General features: G+C 44.0%; 2 protein-coding genes across 2 annotated transcripts in view; both read left to right on the top strand.

The window, feature by feature from the left end:
- The first annotated feature begins 465 nt into the window (after positions 1 to 465).
- On the top strand, positions 466 to 1,794 carry si:dkey-175m17.6 (N-acetyllactosaminide beta-1,3-N-acetylglucosaminyltransferase 2). The gene has a single exon (XM_060935196.1). The coding sequence runs from the start codon at positions 466 to 468 to the stop codon at positions 1,792 to 1,794; it is 1,329 nt and encodes a 442-aa protein (XP_060791179.1).
- Positions 1,795 to 9,844: 8,050 nt separating this feature from the next.
- sart1 (spliceosome associated factor 1, recruiter of U4/U6.U5 tri-snRNP) overlaps positions 9,845 to 19,225 on the top strand; it is a 57,386-nt gene continuing 48,005 nt past the window's right edge. The window contains exon 1 of the mRNA XM_060936318.1: positions 9,845 to 10,339. Within this exon, the coding sequence (XP_060792301.1) occupies positions 10,090 to 10,339 (250 nt within the window). The 5' untranslated portion in view covers positions 9,845 to 10,089. The remainder of the gene's footprint in view (positions 10,340 to 19,225) is intronic.

Raw genomic sequence — 19,225 nt, 5'->3', positions numbered from 1 at the left:
CCAAACCCCCAGGCCAGTTCTGAGGACATTGATTGTCCATTTGTCATCTTTTAGCTTTGTGTACCTTTTTAAGTAAAGCAAATGAGAATGTGTAAACAAGGCATTTCCATCTACTGGGTAAATGTGCTCTTGAGGTACATGATGTAAAGGGTTGCAAGGTGCACTAATCTATGCCTAGTCAGGCAGAGATAATGAGCCCTCTGAGGCAACACCATAGAAACGAAATCCCCAAGAGATTTTCTGATAATACTTCTTACTTTGGTACAAACACAAATTTTCAAGGCTAACAGTGGGCACTTGGATTTAAGCTTATCTAGAAGCCTTTGAATTTTCAACATGGAAATGTAATCAACCCACATATACGGTATAAACATGTTCACCTGTCTACTACTTTTTATCTTCCTTTCTGGAATATGCAGCACGTAGTTTTCAAATTCCCTTTTCTCTTGTGTTTGTTCCCAGTCCATGGCACGGTGCAGGTGTAACGGAAGGGCCGTGTGCCTTTGTCTTCTTCCATTTTTGATGATAAGTCATCTGTTGGTGTATGTTATGGTGACCGTATTTGTCGCCATGTCCTACACACCTGAGCCTCAGCCTCTGCCTCTTCATTTCATAGCCCCTGGAGCGTCGTTGAACTCTGGAGCTCTTGCATCACATCCAGTCAATGCCTTCTGGAACCTGCGTTTGGTAGAGGGGGCTTTGTGGAACCGCCTTCAACACCTCAAGGACAGAGAAAACAATCCCATATTGAGAGGAAATACCACAGGAGGCAGGGGTCCAGGCACTGAAAGTACTTACATGAATGGAAATGATGGTTCTCTTCCATGTGGACCTGATCATCATTGGGCATCTCAACTGCCTGATTTTAACACTATGCCTAAGCAGATGAAGGACTTTGTCTTGTCCATGCACTGCCGGAACTACACCCTTTTGATGAACCAGCCTGACATGTGCAATGGACAAGATACTGAGATAGAAGCCCCTATGCTATTTATGGCAATCAAATCGCAGATGGGAAACTTTGAGAACAGGCAGGCCATTAGGGAGACATGGGGGAGGACTGGCTGGGTACAGGAAGAGGCCAGGGGAGAAAGGTGGCAGGTACGTACTGTCTTCCTGCTTGGAAGGCAGGACATAACAACAGGTCCACATCCAGACCTTGATGCGCTTTTACAGCTAGAGAGCATCCTTCATAAGGACATCCTGCAGTGGGATTTCAGAGACACGTTCTTTAACCTCACCTTGAAGGATGTGCTTTTCTGGGACTGGCTCGCCGTTCACTGCCCACAGGCTCACTTCGTCTTCAAAGGAGATGATGATGTTTTTGTTCGGACCGGTGCTCTCTTAGACTACTTAAATGAACATCATTCTCCTCTAAAAGGGACAAATAAGAAAGTAAAGGATGATTTCCTTGTAGGAGATGTGATTACTAATGCTTGGCCCAGTCGCCAGCCAACAGCTAAATATTACATACCTGAGAGCTTTTATAGAGGTGTGTACCCAGCATATGCAGGTGGAGGAGGAGTGGTGTACTCTGCCACTCTGGCCATGCGGCTGCGAGTAGTCTCACACTGGGTCAGTTTGTTCCCCATTGATGATGTGTACATGGGGATGTGTCTCCAGAGACTGGGGGTTTCCCCTATTCATCATCCCGGGATTTTGACCTTCGATCTACCCGAGGCCAAGAGAGAGAAGCCGTGTGCTTACCACAAAGTACTACTGGTGCATAAACGCAGCCCCAAAGAGATGCTTGCACTGTGGAGGGATCTAAAGGCTCCACCTGCTGAGTGCTAGTGCGGAGAGCTTCTCTGATGTTTATACTATATACCACAGATCAAAAGCCATGTCTTTATACATCTCATCTCATCTCATTATCTCTAGCCGCTTTATCCTGTTCAGGGTCACAGGTAAGCTGGAGCCTATCCCAGCTGACTATGGGCGAAAGGCGGGATACACCCTGGACAAGTCGCCAGGTCATCACAGGGTGTCTTTATACATGATAAAGAAAAAAAAGTAAAGTCCGTCCCACGCCATGCAATCAGGCGATGCCAATCTCCGTTTCTATAGCCCTCAGCCATACAGTGAGGGGCTAGTCCTCTGGTAACCGCGAGAGTTTGATTCCCCACTCACATCTGTATTGCAGTGTGCCTTGCCAGACAGCAGTCGGTACCATTTTTATGATGGCCTTTGGTATGACCTAACTGCGAGTAGAACTCGCGATATCCCGATCGAGAGGTGGACACGCTAACCACTAGGCCAACTCGTGGTATGACGACATTATATTACATGGCATTTAGCAGACAATCTTATCCAGAGCGATGTACAACATACCCAGAGCACCCTGGGGAGCAGTTTGGGGTTAGATGTCTTGCTCAAGGGCACTTCAGCCATTCCTGCTGGTCCAGGGAATCAACCGGCAACCTATTGGTACCCAAAACTGCATCACTGACCATTAGACCATGGGTTCTCTTCATTATTTTTTAAAGACAAGCCAAACTCGAATGTCTACCTTCAGGTATTTTCATATCAGTGGAGTGCAAATTTGCATATTTATTATTTGCATAATAAACATGATTTGATTATTCAAGCTGATACTGAAGTCATTATGTATGAGTGCTGTGTTATGATGGAATGAACCATTTGTTTGTTGTCATAGTATGATTTTTTTTGTTTATTGTGATGGTAATGTTTTTTCTTTCTAAAATAAGTAGGATTTGCATTTTATACAGCATGTTATCATAAATTGATCATAAATTATGTAAAATATATTTTTATATTAGACTGCTTTCTGAAAATCATCAAGCACTTTGACCATGTGGACCACTAGCTTAATAAACCTGAGTTGTTGTTGTTTTAAATAATTAATTTTGTCAAAAAGATAACAATAGATCTATGTTATGTTGCTTGTGTTCAGTGATGTTCTCCAAGACTTAGATTTAGTCTGTACAGAGCATCTTAAAATAAAGTTTTATTTCTTCACTGGTTGGTGTTTTTTTTTAATTATTTATTAGTTTTATTTGACAAGAAATGCTGGTTAGTTGTCCTACAGTGGACTGGTGTCCCAGATGTGATGTGTCCCTGCCTTGCACCAAATGAAGTCCATCGTGAACCTGGCCAGGATAAAGCAGTTACTGAAGAATGATGAATGAATGCCTGAATGAAAAAATATGAATTAGTGAGTTCAGAAAATAGTGAGAAATAGTTCATCATTCTCTTTGAGACGTCTTGGTCTCAAGACCAGTTTTTGAAGGTCTTGGCCTTATCTCAGAATCGAGACATGGCCACATTTTTACTCTGTTACAGCTATAGGCATTATTCCCAAAACATAGACAAAAAAACATTCCAAAACCATATAGCCTGCTACAACAAAAATACGTTAAAGAAAGAAAGAAAGAAAGAAAGAAAGAAAGAAAGAAAGAAAGAAAGAAAGAAAGAAAGAAAGAAAGAAAAGCAGAATCCAATGACTTGGATCTAAGAAAATAAATCTACAATAATCCCAAAACGATGTCTGGAAGGTAACGTCATTCTCCTGGGATAATCTGGACAAATTAATGAATGATGAATTCGCTGTGTGTTGCTCATTCAGAGAAGTTTCTGGCAGTGGATAGTGGAAAAGTGTTGAAGTTTTGGGTAGTGGTTAGCAAGTTTCAACACTGTATAAATTAAGGGTAGTAGTTATCTAGTTCCAACTACAACCCCGATTCCAAAAAAGTTGGGACAAAGTTCAAATTGTAAATAAAAACGGAATGCAATGATGTGGAAGTTTCAAAATTCCATATTTTATTCAGAATAGACCATAGATGACATATCAAATGTTTAAACTGAGAAAATATATCATTTAAAGAGAAAAATTAGGTGATTTTAAATTTCATGACAACAACACATCTCAAAAAAGTTGGGACAAGGCCATGTTTACCACTGTGAGACATCCCCTTTTCTCTTTACAACAGTCTGTAAACGTCCCATGCCACACGCCCATGCCACACGCACTAATGCAACCCCATACCATCAGAGATGCAGGCTTCTGAACTGAGCGCTGATAACAACTTGGGTCGTCCTTCTCCTCTTTAAGCCGAATGACACGGCGTTCCTGATTTCCACAAAGAACTTCACATTTTGATTCGTCTGACCACAGAACAGTTTTCCACTTTGCCGCAGTCCATTTTAAATGAGCCTTGGCCCAGAGAAGACGTCTGCGCTTCTGGATCATGTTTAGATACGGCTTCTTCTTTGAACTATAGAGTTTTAGCTGGCAACGGCAGATGGCGCAATGAATTCTGTTCACAGATAATGTTCTCTGGAAATATTCCTGAGCCCATTTTGTGATTTCCAATACAGAAGCGTGCCTGTATGTGATGCAGTGCCGTCTAAGGGCCCGAAAATCACGGGCACCCGGTATGGTTTTCTGGCCTTGACCCTTACGCACAGAGATTCTTCCAGATTCTCTGAATCTTTTGATGATATTATGCACTGTAGATGATGATATGTTCAAACTCTTTGCAATTTTACACTGTCGAACTCCCTTCTGATATTGCTCCACTATTTGTCGGCGCAGAATTAGGGGGATTGGTGATCCTCTTCCCATCTTTACTTCTGAGAGCCGCTGCCACTCCAAGATGCTCTTTTTATACCCAGTCATGTTAATGACCTATTGCCAATTGACCTAATGAGTTGCAATTTGGTCCTCCAGCTGTTCCTTTTTTGTACCTTTAACTTTTCCAGCCTCTTATTGCCCCTGTCCCAACTTTTTTGATATGTGTTGCTGTCATGAAATTTCAAATGAGCCAATATTTGGCATGAAATTTCAAAATGTCTCACTTTCAACATTTGATATGTTGTCTATGTTCTATTGTGAATACAATATCAGTTTTTGAGATTTGTAAATTATTGCATTCCGTTTTTATTTACAATTTGTACTTTGTCCCAACTTTTTTGGAATTGGGGTTGTACATACAATACATATAAGTTTTGGGTTGCAGCAAGCAAGATCCAACACCACAGATAGTTTGGGCTTCATTAAGCTAGGACACATTGTAGTATTTGAGACGGCTTGGTCTCAAGACCACTTTTTGAAGGTCTCGGCCTCATCTCAGAATCGAGACACAACCACGTTTTTACTCTGTCTTGTCTCAGTCTCGGACACAGAGGACTCGAGATTTTATTTCAAGACCACAACTGTGGGGATATCACTAAACTGCCTGTGCATTGTCTGATTTATGTGCTAACATCATTACTGTGATTGGATGTAAAATTTTCTGCTTCAAATGCAACCAATAAAGTGACTCATTGTTACTGTTAACAGTTGTCACCTGTCCCCACACTCTTGCACACGTATTCCAAGAAAGAAAATATAGGAGACAAGAGAAGAGACCATGGAGGATATGTCGGCTAAATCTTCTGCAATAAAATTTGAGAAGTGCCGATGGTTTGCATGTTCCATATTTTATTGTAAGTGTGTCATGCAAGGTGGGACTTGCCCTGGTTTGGTCTGGGTCATGACTTGATTTCAGTTTAGGTGGTCTTGACTACAACACTGGGTATCCTTGACTTGCAAATGACGTCAAAGCAAAATAGAAACCTGGGTGTCGGCCATGATGGTGGATATACAAATGTGGGGTCAAGCGACATTCCATACAAAACATAGTCGTGCGTGCACAACTCTTTTTGTTTTTCCACTGCTTTAAGCGTTCTTTTAGCTATGCCATATCTTTGTGCTGTATATGGTTGTGGTCACAACAGTACTCGTGATCGTGGCACATTCCGATTTTTTAGAATTCCATCCGTCATTCGGAAAGAGGGCGAGGAAACTCTTACCCCTTTTCCACCAAATCAATTCCAGGGCTGGTTCGGAGCCAGTGCTGGTGCTGGTTCACGACTCGTTCAACTTGCGAGCCAGCTGAGAACCAGTTTGCTTTTCCATAGCTCAAGCGGAGCCACGTCATTACGTCGCTCTATACGTCATTACGTCGCTGTATACATCAGTTACGTCGCTGTATGCGTCAGTTACGGCGCTATGTTTACATAAGCCTTGGCGCGAATATCAAAGCAAAAACAACACGGAAGAAGCAGCAGCGGCAACAATAATAATGGATGACTTCGCGTCTGTACAGCTGCCGCTTCTCGTCGCTTAAAAATGGCGATCTTTCACGGTCTTGTTATTGTTGTTGGTCTTAACAACTCCCCCCCCCGCTGACGTAAGCGGTTCTTTCCTCTGGCCCAGCAGAGAGTTGGTGCTAGCCTGGAACCGTTTTTTCTGGTGCCAGAGCCAGTTCTTTGTCAGTGGAAACAGAAAACCCGGTTCCAAACTAAGCACTGGCCCCGAACCAGCCCTGGAACTGCTTTGGTGGAAAAGGGGCATCTGAGGCTTAATACAGAGAGGGGACGAGCACGGCTGAACATCGGCAGGGCTGATCTAACAGAGACTAAAACCAAAACAGCTCGTGTTTGCAGTAAACATTTTATCTCAGGTGAGAGTCAAAAGCTTTCTCAATAATATCGTGGAAGCATTTTATTTCATGTTGCTAGAATTTTGCTAAAAAATGAGTGTCCTCTTGTCGTGGTTCACTCGGTTATTGTTATAATTTTAACACGTGTATTACCATTTTGCTTCTAGGAGCACCAGCAAAATTATACGATAGAAACAATCCAGACTGGGCACCCACTCAGAAAATGGGCTGTGTTTCGTCCAAGGTCAGCCTTGATTCTTTGGCAGCCAAACCAGATAGAATATGATATCTGGGCACTTGATGGTCGGTAGAGGCGTCTTATCTTCAGAAAGGTCCAACTTTTTTAAATAATATAGGTCAAAACCACACATATCTATCTTTTCTTTGCATCGAATCTTGGCTCGACCATTCAAATCGTGCTAATACTGAGAAAATTCGGCATTGTTTACAGACACGCTTTCAGTGGCTGCCATCCTAGTTGCTTTGTATATCCACCATCATAGTGGACGCTCATGACGTAGCACATTTTGATCACGTGGTTGCAAATCATCTATACAGTACATTCACATTCCATTCACAGTCCCATTCACACCTATGGGCAATTTAGAGGAGCCAGTTGCTCTAATCTGCATGTCTTTGGACTGGGGAGGAAACCAGAGCACCCAGAGTAAACCCGCACAGGCACGGTGAGAACATGTGAACTTCTCACAGAAAGGCCAGAACCTCGAACCCAGAACTTCTTGCTATGAGGCGACAGTGCTAACCACTGCGCCACCGTGCAGCCCATGTAAAATATCCATTTTCTTTTAAAACATTGTGAAATAAAAGATACTAGTGTTGACAGACTCGAGTTTGTACTTGAGTTAAGTAGAAATATTCCCAAATTTATAGTACAGTAATGAAGTAGGCTACAACCACAGTACTGATTTTAGTAGTGTGTAGTCAGACACCAGCCCTTGGTTTATGACTAATAAAGTGACAGACGCTAATGCTTTTCTCTATGGGAGCCCGTTTATGCCACTTGGGGAAAAAAAAAAAGAAGCCACATAGTATGTCATAATAATGAGAATGTATCTTGAGATACTACATCGTAATTACGACTTATGTCATAATAATCCGTCCATCCATTATCTGTAGCTGCTTATTCTGTTCTACAGGGTCGCAGACAAGCTAGAGCCTATCCCAGCTGACGATGGGCAAGAGGCAGGGTACACCCTAGACAAGTCACCAGGTTATCACAGGGCTGACACAGAGACAAACAACCATTCACACTCAAGATCAATTTAGAACCACCAATTAACCTAACTTGCATGTCTTTGGGGGAAACCGGAGCACCCAGAGGAAACCCACACAGACACGGGGAGAACATACAAACTCCACATAGAAAGGCCCTTGCCGGCCACTGGGCTCGAACCCAGGACCTTCTTGCTGTGAGGCAACAGTGCTAACACCACTGTGCCGCCATGTCATAATATCCATCCATTCATCCATCCATCCATCATCTGTAGCCACTTATCCTGTTCTACAGAGTCGCAGATGGACTGGAGCCTATCTCAGCTGACTATGGGCGAGAGGCGGGGTACACCCTGGACAAGTCGCCAGGTCATCGCAGGGCTGACATGTCGTAATAACGATTTATTATTTCTTAATAATGAGAAAATTCTCAAAATTATGATTAAATAACTCATTATTATGAGAGGGTGGTGTAGTGGTTAGCACCGTCGCCTCACAGCAAGAAGGTTCTAGGTTCGAGCCCAGTAGCCGGCGACGGCCTTTCTGTGTGGAGTTTGCATGTTCTCCCCCTTGTGCTCCGGTTTCACCCACAGTCCAAAGACATGCAGGTTAGGCTAATTGGTGGCTCTAAATTGACCGTAGGTGTGAATGGTTGTTTGTGTCTATGTGTCGGCCCTGCGATGACCTGGCGACTTGTCCCACCTCTCGCCCATAGTCAGCTAGGATAAGCTCTAGCTTGCCTGTCGAACAGGGTAAGTGGCTACAGACAATGGATGGATTATTATGATAACTTGAGTCATAATTATGACATTGTAAGACATACACTATATTGCCAAAAGTATTTGCTCACCCATCCGAATTATCGGAATCAGGTGTTCCAATCACTTCCATGGCCACAGGTGTATAAAATCAAGCACCTAGGCATGCAGACTGTTTTTACAGTTTGGCGCTGGCCCCTTCCTCTTCCAACATGACTGTGCACCAGTGCACAAAGCAAGGTCCATAAAGACATGGATGACAGAGTCTGGTGTGGATGAACTTGACTGGCCTGCACAGAGTCCTGACCTCAACCCGATAGAACACCTTTGGGATGAATTAGAGCGGAGACTGAGAGCCAGGCCTTCTCGTCCAACGTCAGTGTGTGACCTCACAAATGCGCTTCTGGAAGAATGGTCAAAAATTCCCATAAACACACTCCTAAACCTTGTGGACAGCCTTCCCAGAAGAGTTGAAGCTGTTCTAGCTTTCTAGCTGCAAAGGGTGGACCGACGTCATATTGAACCCTATGGATTAGGAATGGGATGTCACTTAAGCTCATATGTGAGTCAAGGCAGGTGAGCAAATACTTTTGCCAATATATATATATATATATATATATATATATATATATATATATGTGTGTGTGTGTGTGTGTGTGTGTGTGTATGTATATATAATGTGTGCGTGTGTATATGAGTGTTTATACTGTTTATATTGTTTATTTCAATTATTCTATTTTTTATTTATTGCATTGCCTGTTTGCACCGTGGGTCAGAGAGGACTGAAATTTCATCTGTGCTGTATCTCGAGCATGTATAGCATAATATTTGACAATAAACTTGACTTGACTTGAAATATCATGTCAAAATTCTTACTTAAGATCTCATTATGGTAAAATTCTCTCATTATTATGAGAACTGGCGGCACGGTGGTGTAGTGCTTAGCGCTGTCGCCTCACAGCAAGAAGGTCCGGGTTCGAGCCCCGTGGCCGGCGAGGGCCTTTCTGTGTGGAGTTTGCATGTTCTCCCCGTGGGTTTCCTCCGGGTGCTCCGGTTTCCCCCACAGTCCAAAGACATGCAGGTTAGGTTAACTGGTGACTCTAAATTGACCGTAGGTGTGAATGTGAGTGTGAATGGTTGTCTGTGTCTATGTGTCGGCCCTGTGATGACCTGGCGACTTGTCCAGGGTGTGCCCCGCCTCTCGCCCGTAGTCAGCTGGGATAGGCTCCAGCTTGCCTGCGACCCTGTAGAAGGATAAAGCGGCTAGAGATAATGAGATGAGATTTGATAATTATGGAGTCAAAACCATCAACATAATGGCGTCAATACACCTCCTTGACAATAGGGGGCGATACACGTTTAAGATTCATGATGGAGTAGATTTGACCCGGAAGTAGTTACAAAGGTCAAACGCAGCATTCGGTCAACGACTGGTGAACGATGTTTATGCTAGTATAGCTAAATCAGTTAGCTATGCTTCGTGCTTGTTATTTAAACGTAAAATAGATGTATTAGGTGCAAAATGTTCATTTTTAAGTCTTGTTTGATTTCGTAAGGAAGGTTTTATGTAGTTTAGTGGGTGACTAGTTCAGTTAGTTAGCTTTATTCAGCACTCAAACGTCACCAGATACAAACTCGTCCTCAGGTTCAATATGGGCTCGTCGAAAAAACACAAAGAGAAGGATAAGGATCGAGACCCGGAGGAGCGACATCGGGAACATAAAAAGCACCGACATAAGGATCGGGAAAGGGATAAAGAAAAGGAGAAGAGGAAGAGATCTCGGTCCCGGGACAGGAGCAGTCGGGCTGCGGAGAAAGAGAGCAGGAGCAGGGGGGAGAAGAGCAGCGGAGAGCCGCGGGTGAAGAAAGAGAAAGTGGATCCCAGCTGTGAAGAACCTGCAGGTGAGCTTTTCTCGGGTGCTGCAAATCTGGAGCTGTGACAAATTGTCCTACCGAGTTGTACCGCGCATGCGCAGTCAAGTCAAGTTTGTCAAATATGCTATACATGCTCGACGTACAGCACAGATGAAATTTCAGTCCTCTCTGACCCACGGTGCAAACAGGCAATGCAATAAATAATAAATTGAATAATTGAAATAAACACTCTAGATAGGAACTAGACATAGACTAAACACTCAGACAAACAATGTCTCATCTCATTATCTGTAGCCGCTTTATCCTGTTCTACAGGGTCGCAGGCAAGCTGGAGCCTATCCCAGCTGACTACGGGCGAAAGGCGGGGTACACCCTGGACAAGTCGCCAGGTCATCACAGGGCTGACACATAGACACAGACAACCATTCACACTCACATTCACACCTACGGTCAATTTAGAGTCACCAGTTAACCTAACCTGCATGTCTTTGGACTGTGGGGGAAACCGGAGCACCCGGAGGAAACCCACGCGGACACGGGGAGAACATGCAGACTCCGCACAGAAAGGTCCTCGCCGGCCACGGGGCTCGAACCCGGACCTTCTTGCTGTGAGGTGACAGCGCTAACCACTACACCACCGTGCTGCCCCAGACAAGCAATATAAACAGTATAAACACTAAGACAATATAAACAGTGTAAAGACTAGATAAGAACTACACACAGACTAAACACTCAGACAATATGAACAGTATAAACACTCTAGATATGAACTAGACGTAGACTAAACACTCGACATATACACACACACACACACACTACGTTCACACTGCAAGGCTTAATGCTCAATTCCGATTTTTTTTGTGAGGTCGTTCACATTAACAAATATATGCGACTTGTATGTGATCCTCAGTATGAACGAAAAGCGACCTAAAAGTGTTCCGCATGCGCATTGCAGGATACGACGACGTCACACGCAGTGAGCATGGCCAGTGTTTACGGAAGTAACCTAAAGTTTCCTGTGTATGACAGTAGCCAGCATGGAGTACCTGGCGATGATGCAGTTGTTGTTGCGACGGAGCCAGAACATGCACAATAGCCTGATGTTAAGGAGGAGGTTGAGAAGGAAGAGGGCAAGGGTTTTGGCTCAGGCGTTCTGCGGGGTAGTGACTGCAACCTCCGTTCAAAGGAACATCAAAGCCATGTTGTTGTAACTTTTTTTGAGAGACCCGCCGCCTACTTCAGCGCAGAATAGTGACGTTTGTGGCTTGTTGATGACGTGTAAGTCGGATGAATGCGACCTGGCGGTTCAGACTGAAGTCGCATATGAAAAGATCGGATCGGAATTAGGACCACATATCCAAACGGCCTGGGTCGGATTTGAAAAAAATCGGATCTGTGTCGTTCATATTGTCAATAAAAGATCGGATACAGGTCACATATGGGCGAAAAAATCGGATTTGAGTCACTTCAGCCTGCAGTGTGAACGTAGTGATATATAAATTGGTTCAAATAACCAAACAGACAAGGGCGCTTGAGGTATAGCAGGTAAACATGAAATAAGCAGTATAAACAAACTAGCAGCTGTTAAGATGAGGTAGTGCGGAATAGTGTAAATGAGCGAGGTAAAGTGAGATGTGCGGTCCCTGAGTTCAGTGTGTTAATGAACGATGAGATGTATGTGTGTGTGTGTGTGTGTGTGTTTCACCTCCATGAATTAATTCATGCTTCTTGATGCACTCCCTTCCTTTTATGTTCATTTGTCAAGAACTGTTCCCGGGTCAGTTTGACCCGGTGCATGTTTAATTAGATATCCGAAACCAAAAAAAATCCTAACAAGCATTGTTAATATTTCATTACTAACTCCATTACTAACTATTCTATCAATATTTGCCACCAGCCTTTCATCCACTGTGATATTAGGGCCTGGGTTATAGACCCCTTCGCAGTAAACGTCATTCATACGTAAGAGGAAATTGCGCGCGCAGCCTGGACTCAAAGACTCAGCGACGGTCAGACTGACTTTTGGCGACGGTAGAGACGAGAAGAAATATTTGGAAGAAATGCCTAGTTGTTGTGTTGTCGGGTGTCAGAATCGTAGCAGTGATGGGGTTAAAATGTAGAGAATTCCAGCAGGATCTCAGCCATTCCAAAAACATCGCCGACGTCTATGGCTACAAGCCATCAAACATGTAGACTGGGTTGAAAGCACTATCAAAAATGTGCGGGTTTGCAGCGCCCACTTCCTCACAGGTAAGATCAGGCTATTTATTAAATCTTTCTTTTTTATTCTTTCTAGTCTTCGTTTATTGATGCAGCAAAATACTTGGGTAACGTTTGTCTGATTAGCTGGGTCATAGTTGCACAATGTAATGAATATTGTTAGCGTGTTAACTTAGCTTTGCATGCAATTTTGTTTGTAGGAGATTACTTACCCTGCCATACATGTGCAATTGGCTGTCAAAACGTAGCCTTCCAGCTTGTTGTATACCACCCAGGCTTCATACATAGCAACCTTCTGACCTTGACGCTGACTTGGTAAGATTTTTGACTTCAGAGCACAGAAGTTTTCATCAATTTCAGTGTAAAACGCGTTCTGTACATGCCCGCATATAACATAATCATATGCGTCTAAAGACTTGTAGGCACGAAGTTTTTCGTGGGTGTACACTGAAGTCCTGTCAATAAGGTACGAGTATATATCTGGCCATTGTATACCAGGCCAGATATATATATACTCCACTCTTTAATTAAATACGGATCCGGTAGGCGATGTCCACTTCTCTCATCTCATCATCTCTAGCCGCTTTATCCTTCTACAGGGTCGCAGGCAAGCTGGAGCCTATCCCAGCTGACTGCGGGCGAAAGGCGGGGTACACCCTGGACAAGTCGCCAGGTCATCACAGGGCTGACACATAGACACAGACAACCATTCACACCTACGGTCAATTTAGAGTCACCAGTTAACCTAACCTGCATGTCTTTGGACTGTGGGGGAAACCGGAGCACCCGGAGGAAACCCACGCGGACACGGGGAGAACATGCAAACTCCGCACAGAAAGGCCCTCGCCGGCCCCGGGGCTCGAACCCAGGACCTTCTTGCTGTGAGGCGCCAGCGCTCGAAACTAACGGTGTCCCGACGTCCCGGGGACCATAAAAAATGTCATCGGGACACAAAATTATCATATCTGGGACAATCCCGGGACAATGGAAAAAAATAGATCTAGAAAAAAAGTTCTACATTAATATTATTTACAAAGCCGTAACACATACGTAGACATTCACCTAATTTGTCAATTTTAATTTTAAAACGTTAACAGCGAAAAATACATAGTAGCTACACTTTCGATGCACCTGCATCAGTAGGCTACAGAGCAGCGCATTCTGTTCTAGAATCTTCGGCCGGTGTCCGCATTATATGGACTTGGAATGGAATTGCTACCGCACACGCTGCGCCGACTCTTGCCACAACAAAAATGCTGAAGTGGTTGAAGCGGACCGACCGCGGGGAAGAAACTGAAAGCCCAGACATAACGTCTCCGGGACCTTCAGGATCCAAAGTGTCATCGCCTGGTCTGCAGGCAACGCTAGCAACTGAATGAACTTAATGAACACTGTTAGACACGTTATAAAATACAACAGGAATGATGTGGATGATATTGACGGAAGATACCGTTCAACAGAATAAGTGAGTTTTCTTGGTGTCTTTCTAGTTCAGAAAGTTTAGTCAGTCAGCAGCACAACTAGGCTCGGACCTGCCACTATGCTGATGTTGCTAACATTTGCACCCACGTTTCGGCAGCGAAAGTTCATAAAAATGGATAACGGAAAGTTCATAAAAATGGATAACGGAAAGTTCATAAAAATGGATAACGGTAATGGTGAAAATGATAAGTTGGCCTTATAAGTGCCAACAGATATTCAAGGTATAAGTAGATGAAATGAACATAAAAGGGGTCTTATTTTCAACTAAAGTGTGCTGCAGATGTAGGGAGTTGAAACATTTTCTGAATGAGCTAGTTGGCCCCTTTAAATAAACGGGTATCTATTCATACAGTGAGATCGCCAAAGTTTAATAAACTGAAAATGCAATAACTGTAATTTTGAAGTAGATGATGTATAGGACATGTGTCGCTTGTGTCTTGTGACTTATTGTAAAAATGATATAAAGGGTTCAAAATTGCATAGTTACAAATATAATAGTAACTTCATATGATAATATTAACCACTGGTTATTTCAGAGAGGAAAAAAATGGGGACACTATTGCTTCCATTCGGGACAATACAACACAGAATTCGGGACCACTGGGGGGGACAAAGAAAAAAAGTTAATTTCGAGCCCTGGACAGCGCTAACCACTACACCACCATGCCGCCCGCGATGTCCACTTGTTAGAGTTAACTTATTTATGTAGCATTCTCGATCTTGTAACGACAATTGTTTTGCATAATCTGACAGCTCATAATGCCGGTCTATGGGCGGCGCCATTGTTTCTGAGTCCAGGCTGCGCGTGCATCCTAGCAACGGTCGGTTGGTTTACAAACATGCGAAGGGGTCAATAGAGTAGTGGAATTTGCTCTACCCACTTGTCCCACACTGTCCTAATAGCTTGTCTCTGTCCCCAGGGACGTGCACAGGATTATAGAGGGGCAGGGGCTCAAAGTCAGAAAAAGGGCAGCAAGTGCATGATTTTTTTTTTTCCCAGTCCTTTCCAAAATATGGAAATGTAGAATTAAAATTAACGTACTAATAGGAAGGTAAGTACTTAGCTATGTGTCCTGTGTTGGTGAAAGTGATATGCAATTGCCATTTCTTTTGTGTCAGCAAAATTGTCACTCACATTATCATAGGCTTGGAACGTCCAGCAAAAATAGAAACTGACACACAACATTTGTTTTTTTTTTTTCTGAAACATCACCCACATTTGATTTGAGCATGTTGTGGAAGAGGTCGACGACTAGTTATATATACAAGAGGAGAATGTAAGCTTCCCGACGATATATGATACTCGCATGTACGGCTCGGAGCACGGCTGAGGCAATCGATTGTGAACAGTAACAGGTCAGGTCACGTCAGTTAACAAGCAGATTATTAAACTACAGAGACTTAAATAAAGCCTAGGTCACAACCGGACGTACGATTTTTTGGCCGTGCGATTTTTGGCGTTTCCCAAATCGCTGCTTTTTTTTGTTTTTTTTTTTCATGGAGAAAGATGTGCGTTGGCCGCAAGTTTGTCTTGCAACCTGAAAACAACGTAAGCACCCGTAGAGTTTGTTTGACATGACAAAGAACCTCTGCGGCCGGTCTGCGGCTCGAAAATCAGCACGTCACACGCGCGTTCTCCGTGCGTTTCTTGCGTTTTTTGCACGTAGACCGAGTTGTGACCGAGGCTTTACTCGCACAAATGTCAGTAGCCCTACAAACGCCCAAATGTCATGTACATACAGTTTGAAAGGGCTAACTGTTAGACCATAACTCACATGTTCAAGCTGCCTCACTGTCACGTCTCCTCTGTTATCGTTGTGGCAGCGCAGCGGCTTCTTCCCTCTCACTCACGCCCGCGCGGGCGCCCCCTCTCTCTGGCCGCACTCGAGCGGAGCAGCAATGGACAGAGAAGCGGCAGGCTCAACGCACACAACGACCCCGTATTACAAGAAAATTGGTAGATTGCCGTGGAGTTTTTGTACCGCCGTTGTTTTCAACTTCTAACAGGACTGTATTATTTGTTATTAGGATTATTGTTATTTTAAAAGGGCAACATTTAATTCGAGGCAAAAAGGGCAGGGGCTCAAGCACCCCTAAAGCCCTGTGTGTGCACGTGCCTGTCTCTCCCGTCTACTAGCCCCTGTCTCTCGATTATCAAATCGGATTACTCTGGAGAAAATGTGAAAAGTCTCTAGAGACATTGTGGCTCTAAATATAGCCCTGCCTGTCTCTGCATCCCACAGACTGGCTGTCGATTCATCCTTCGACTTACGGTATAGACCCCAGCCAGGATGAGGAGCCCCAAATACGCATCTAAATATGTTTTGTCCAGCTCCTTCCAGTTCTCCCCAAAAACACGCCTCCCTTCTAGATTAGTCATTTCCAGAATGATTTTCTGTATTGAATCTGGCATGACCAGCTCAAAAGCTGACTTGATGTCAGTCACACGAGTCACTGCCGTCCTAGTGGGCCCTGGCACTGTCTTTTATTATGTTTTCTGCAGACAGTTTTGCCTGACACATATTTGGGGATGAAGACCACTGTATTTCACCATTTTTTGACATGAATGTCATGCTTGGAGGAATAGGAATAGCAATTCCCCTCATCTGGTTCAAAATCAGAATCATTAGAATCAGAATTTACCTCAAGATACAGGCTTTCGTCTAAACCGGGGAACAGGGGCGCTGCGCCCTCTTACCGAAATGCCGATTGAACCCCAAGTCACACTTAGGCCATGCACTTGTATGCTACTGCACAACATGCAATCTTTCTCAAAACGATCTTTTCTCCGTGAAAACATCCCAGCAACACCACGTGACTGTGTCTGATCATCAAATACGTTATAATTACTCCAAAAATATTCCAATCATAGTAGATACACCGCCAGACGGTGCAAAAACAATCCGAATTGGCGTTTTCCAGACTGAGGCGCCATGTTGTTTACTTGTCGCGGCTGCTTTCGCGAGATTTGACATGGGTTACATACAAGGTCAGCTGACTTGTAGAGCGAGATTTCTCGAGACTGAATGACCTTTCACCCACTGGCGCGGGAGCTTTTGACAGAAGTAGTTCGCGAGTTGTTTTTGTTGACACTTGGGCATTTAAAGATGTCATCCCGCGGCACGAAACGGAAGAAAGCCAAAGACTGTCCGGGACAGAAGATGATTACTTTTCTTTTTAAATGTTGACAATTTGTTACAATTTCCCTCTCAGATAGCCTCAGAATGTCCCATTGTAGCCTCAATTTTTCAAAGGCTTTGCACGGCAGAGGGGGGGGATGGACAACCGGCACCATCCCCCCGGTCGCTTCGCTCCCCTGCCATGGTGAGCACCCTTATACTAAATTTTTCTAGAAAAACCCCTGAGATAGTCTTCATCTTCAGACACATCCTCCTCTATTTCACTGTCATGATCAATGATTACTTCCAGAGCCTCCTGGACTGTCATCCTTTTGCTTCTGCTGCTCATTTTGTAAAGGTCTGCCTGACGGAGTGTCATGTTGGTAGGACTCCCATGCAGAGAATCTTTTATATGTTTTGCCCCTCCCCTGTTGAGTGTCCACTGAATGTGGGTGGCGTTTTCCTGCGAGGACATAAATGGTTCCCGTCAAAAGTCATAACACCTGCACGTGTGTGTGTGTGTGTGTGTGTGTGTGTGTGTGTGTGTGTCTCTCTGTTGCCCCTTTTCCACCAAAGCGGTTCCAGGGCTGGTTCGGGGCCAGTGCTTAGTTTGGAACTGGGTTTTCTGTTTCCACTGAACAAAGAACTGGCTCTGGGGCCAGAAAAACTGGTTCCAGGCTAGCACCAACTCTTTGCTGGGCCAGAGGAAAGAACCGCTTACGTCAGCGGGGGGGGGGGGGGGGGGGAGTTGTTAAGACCAACAATAACAAGACCGCGAAAGATTGCCATTTTTAAGCGACGAGAAGCAGCAGCTGTACAAACGCGAAGTCATCCATTATTATTATTGCTGCCGCTGCTGCTTCCGTGTTTTTGCTTCGATATTCGCGCCAAGGTTTATGCAAACGTAGCGATGTAACTGACGTATACAGTGACGTAACTGACGTGTCTCCTCTTAGCACCACGAGCTATGGAAAAGCAAACTGGTTCTCAACTGGCTCGCGAGTTGAACGAGTTGTGAACCAGCCCTGAAACTGATTTGGTGGAAAAGGGGTATCATTGTTCACGTCCTTCAAGGAGGAAGGTCAAGAAACTGTCAATCATGGCTACAGAAGAAAGGTCAAGGAACAGGTCATAGGAGTTGTCAAACTAGGCAAGAAAATGTCAACAAGTCTGAAACGCTAGACTTTTCGTCTGGGTGTCATGGGCGTCCTAGATGCCATATTGCTGTTTTTCGATTACGCCACACTACAAGTCCTGTTCGTCGTTCAAAATTTGACGCCCAAGTCTGGAAATGAGTGACCATGTCATGAAAACTGAATTTGCATCATCTGATCCTAACATTATATAAACCTTCAGAACGATGTGCATGTTTCATTTTCACCATTCATTTGTGTTTTTAAAATGCTCCCTTAATACCGTGATCTTCCTCGACTCGGTTATCATATCGTGAACATTTCAAACCCTAACCCCAGGCGTTTATCTAGTTTATTACTGCGACCTAAAATCAAAATGGCGACCTGGTTTTATATATGATCAGAAAACGCCTCCAGCATTAAAACCCTCCTATTATGTTATGGGTCAAATTGACCCGTTTTAAAGATTGAAGATCTAGGAAAAATAGTTAAAAGTATTTTTTCAGTATGAAACTTCTTCTGCTTGCCTTAATTAGTGTAATCAACATATAATATGAAAATGGGTCATCTCACATATTTGCAATCACCCCCTGCATGTTTATATCACATAGATACTGTTCGGGTCAATTTGACCCAGCAGTCAAACTGGAGGTAAAAGGGTGTCAGAAGTGTCAGACTGTTTCTTTCTTTGCAACTGTAAGACATGTTTCATCCCAATCACACACAGATACCCCTTTTCCACCAAATCCGTTCCAGGGCTGGTTCGGAGCCAGTGCTGGTGCTGGTTCACAACTCATTCAACTTGCGAGCCAGCTGAGAACCAGTTTGCTTTTCCGTAGCTCGTGGTGCTAAGGGGAGCCACATCATTACGTCGCTGTATACGTCAGTTACGTCGCTGCGTTTGCATAAACCTTGGCGCGAACATCGAAGCAACAACAACACGGAGAAGAAGAAGCAGC

This window comes from Neoarius graeffei, chromosome 12, assembly GCF_027579695.1.
Source record: "Neoarius graeffei isolate fNeoGra1 chromosome 12, fNeoGra1.pri, whole genome shotgun sequence".
Lineage (NCBI taxonomy): Eukaryota > Metazoa > Chordata > Actinopteri > Siluriformes > Ariidae > Neoarius > Neoarius graeffei.
This window is presented reverse-complemented; position numbering and strand designations above follow the sequence as displayed.

What these genes read in the sequence shown, in the direction of transcription:
- si:dkey-175m17.6 (XM_060935196.1), top strand. Translation starts at nt 466, where the DNA reads ATGGCACGGTGCAGGTGTAACGGAAGGGCCGTGTGCCTTTGTCTTCTT.